This window comes from Symsagittifera roscoffensis, chromosome 2 (genome assembly GCF_963678635.1).
Source record: "Symsagittifera roscoffensis chromosome 2, txSymRosc1.1, whole genome shotgun sequence".
Classification (NCBI taxonomy): domain Eukaryota; kingdom Metazoa; phylum Xenacoelomorpha; order Acoela; family Convolutidae; genus Symsagittifera; species Symsagittifera roscoffensis.
This window is the reverse complement of record NC_087063.1, coordinates 77,652,612-77,654,237: the sequence shown is the minus strand read 5'-3', so window position 1 is coordinate 77,654,237 and position 1,626 is coordinate 77,652,612. Positions and strand designations below refer to the sequence as shown.

Sequence of the window (1,626 nt, the reverse complement as noted above, 5' to 3'; positions counted from 1 at the left end):
ATCTTGCTCAGATGGAATCCTTTCCCGTTGAGTTAAAAACACTCACCGCTGGCAAACCTATTAAGAATAGTAGTAAAATTGCCACATACTCGCCATTTATCGGTCCTGCTGGAATCATTCGTTCCACCGGACGTATTGTGCGCTTAGTGGATACCGAGTTTGATACTAAGCACCCAATAATACTCGACGCCCGACATACCTTAGTTCGTTTGTTGGCCCGCAGCCTCCACCATAAGCATTTTCATCAAGGATTAGATTACATGCGCTCCGTTTTAAATATGAAATATGCAATACTTGGGTTGCGTCGACTACTTCGGTCTATCGAAAATCGATGTGTGACATGCCGTAAACGCAAAGCAAGCACCATCCAGCCAATTATGTCCGATTTACCGGTCGAACGTCTCGGATACAAGCAACCACCCTTCAATCATACGGGTGTGGATTACTTTGGACCGCTTTACGTTCCGGTTCGCAGAAGCACGGAAAAAAGATGGGGATTTCTTTTTACTTGCCTCACCACCAGGGCTGTACACCTTGAGATTGTACCGTCTCTGGACACCAGTTCGTGTGTCATGGGCATTGAACGGTTCGTTGCGCGCCGTGGTACGCCAAGCACAATCTGGTCGGATAATGGCACGAACTTCGTTGGTGCGGAAAAGGAATTACTTGCCTGCATCAAGAGCTGGAATGGCATGGCTCCGACCATTTTTGCACACAAAGGCGTTACTTGGAAATTTAACCCGCCAGGCGCACCCCATCATGGCGGCTCCTGGGAACGCCTCGTCCGAAGCGTGAAGCGCGTGCTGTACGATATCCTAGGCAGTAGGCGAGTCACTGAAGAGGTGTTAGGAACAACACTCTGCTTAGTTGAACAGGCTTTGAACTCGAGGCCAATCACTCCCGTTAGTACCGATTCACGTGAGTTAGAAGCGTTAACCCCAAACCATTTTTTGCTTGGACAACATGCCACAAGCTTTCCTTCGCTTTTACCCGGGGAGCACTTCGATCACAAGAAAAGGTACGTGCGAGCGCAGTCATATGCTAACGCGATTTGGTCTCGTTGGCTTCGAGAATATGTTCCCTCGCTGAATAAGCGTGTCAAGTGGCACACTCATTCTGACTTCACTCTTAAAACAGGCGATCTCGTGTGGGTGATTGAGCCCGATAGTCCGCGTGGGTACTACCCTCTCGCCCGAATCGTCAAGCTAAACTACGGACAGGACGGTTGCGCCCGATCCGCCCTTGTCAGGACCGCAACCCGTGAAGTCACGCGGCCGACCGTTAAGCTCGCTCCGGTTCTTCCTTCTTCAGGGGGGGAGGATGTTGCAATGCAAATGTAATATAAAACGATAGTATAAATGCATAAAACTGAACCAAAATGTAACAACAATAAGCGCAATTGGCCGAGTGGCCTAAGCTACAATAACGCCCACTATATAGACTCTACAGTTGACGTAGGTTCGAGTCCCCCACCTGCCCATGTATTAATATACTAAAAAAGGGGGTTATATCCTATTTTAACTGTTTTGTTGATTCTAATTTGGTTCAACCTTGATTAAGGCTGACCGCTAAAAAAGAGCAATTTGTCTCAAGGACATTACCGACCGGTTCTTGTGGCTAGCTTGC

The 1,626-nt window shown here is 48.2% G+C and overlaps 1 protein-coding gene across 1 annotated transcript in view; it reads right to left on the bottom strand.

Annotated features, from left to right (window-relative positions):
- Positions 1-1,432: 1,432 nt before the first annotated feature.
- LOC134839988 (epimerase family protein SDR39U1-like) overlaps positions 1,433-1,626 on the bottom strand; it is an 11,572-nt gene continuing 11,378 nt past the window's right edge. Inside the window, exon 5 of the mRNA XM_063855617.1 lies at positions 1,433-1,492. Coding sequence (XP_063711687.1) covers positions 1,433-1,492 — 60 coding nt within the window. The remainder of the gene's footprint in view (positions 1,493-1,626) is intronic.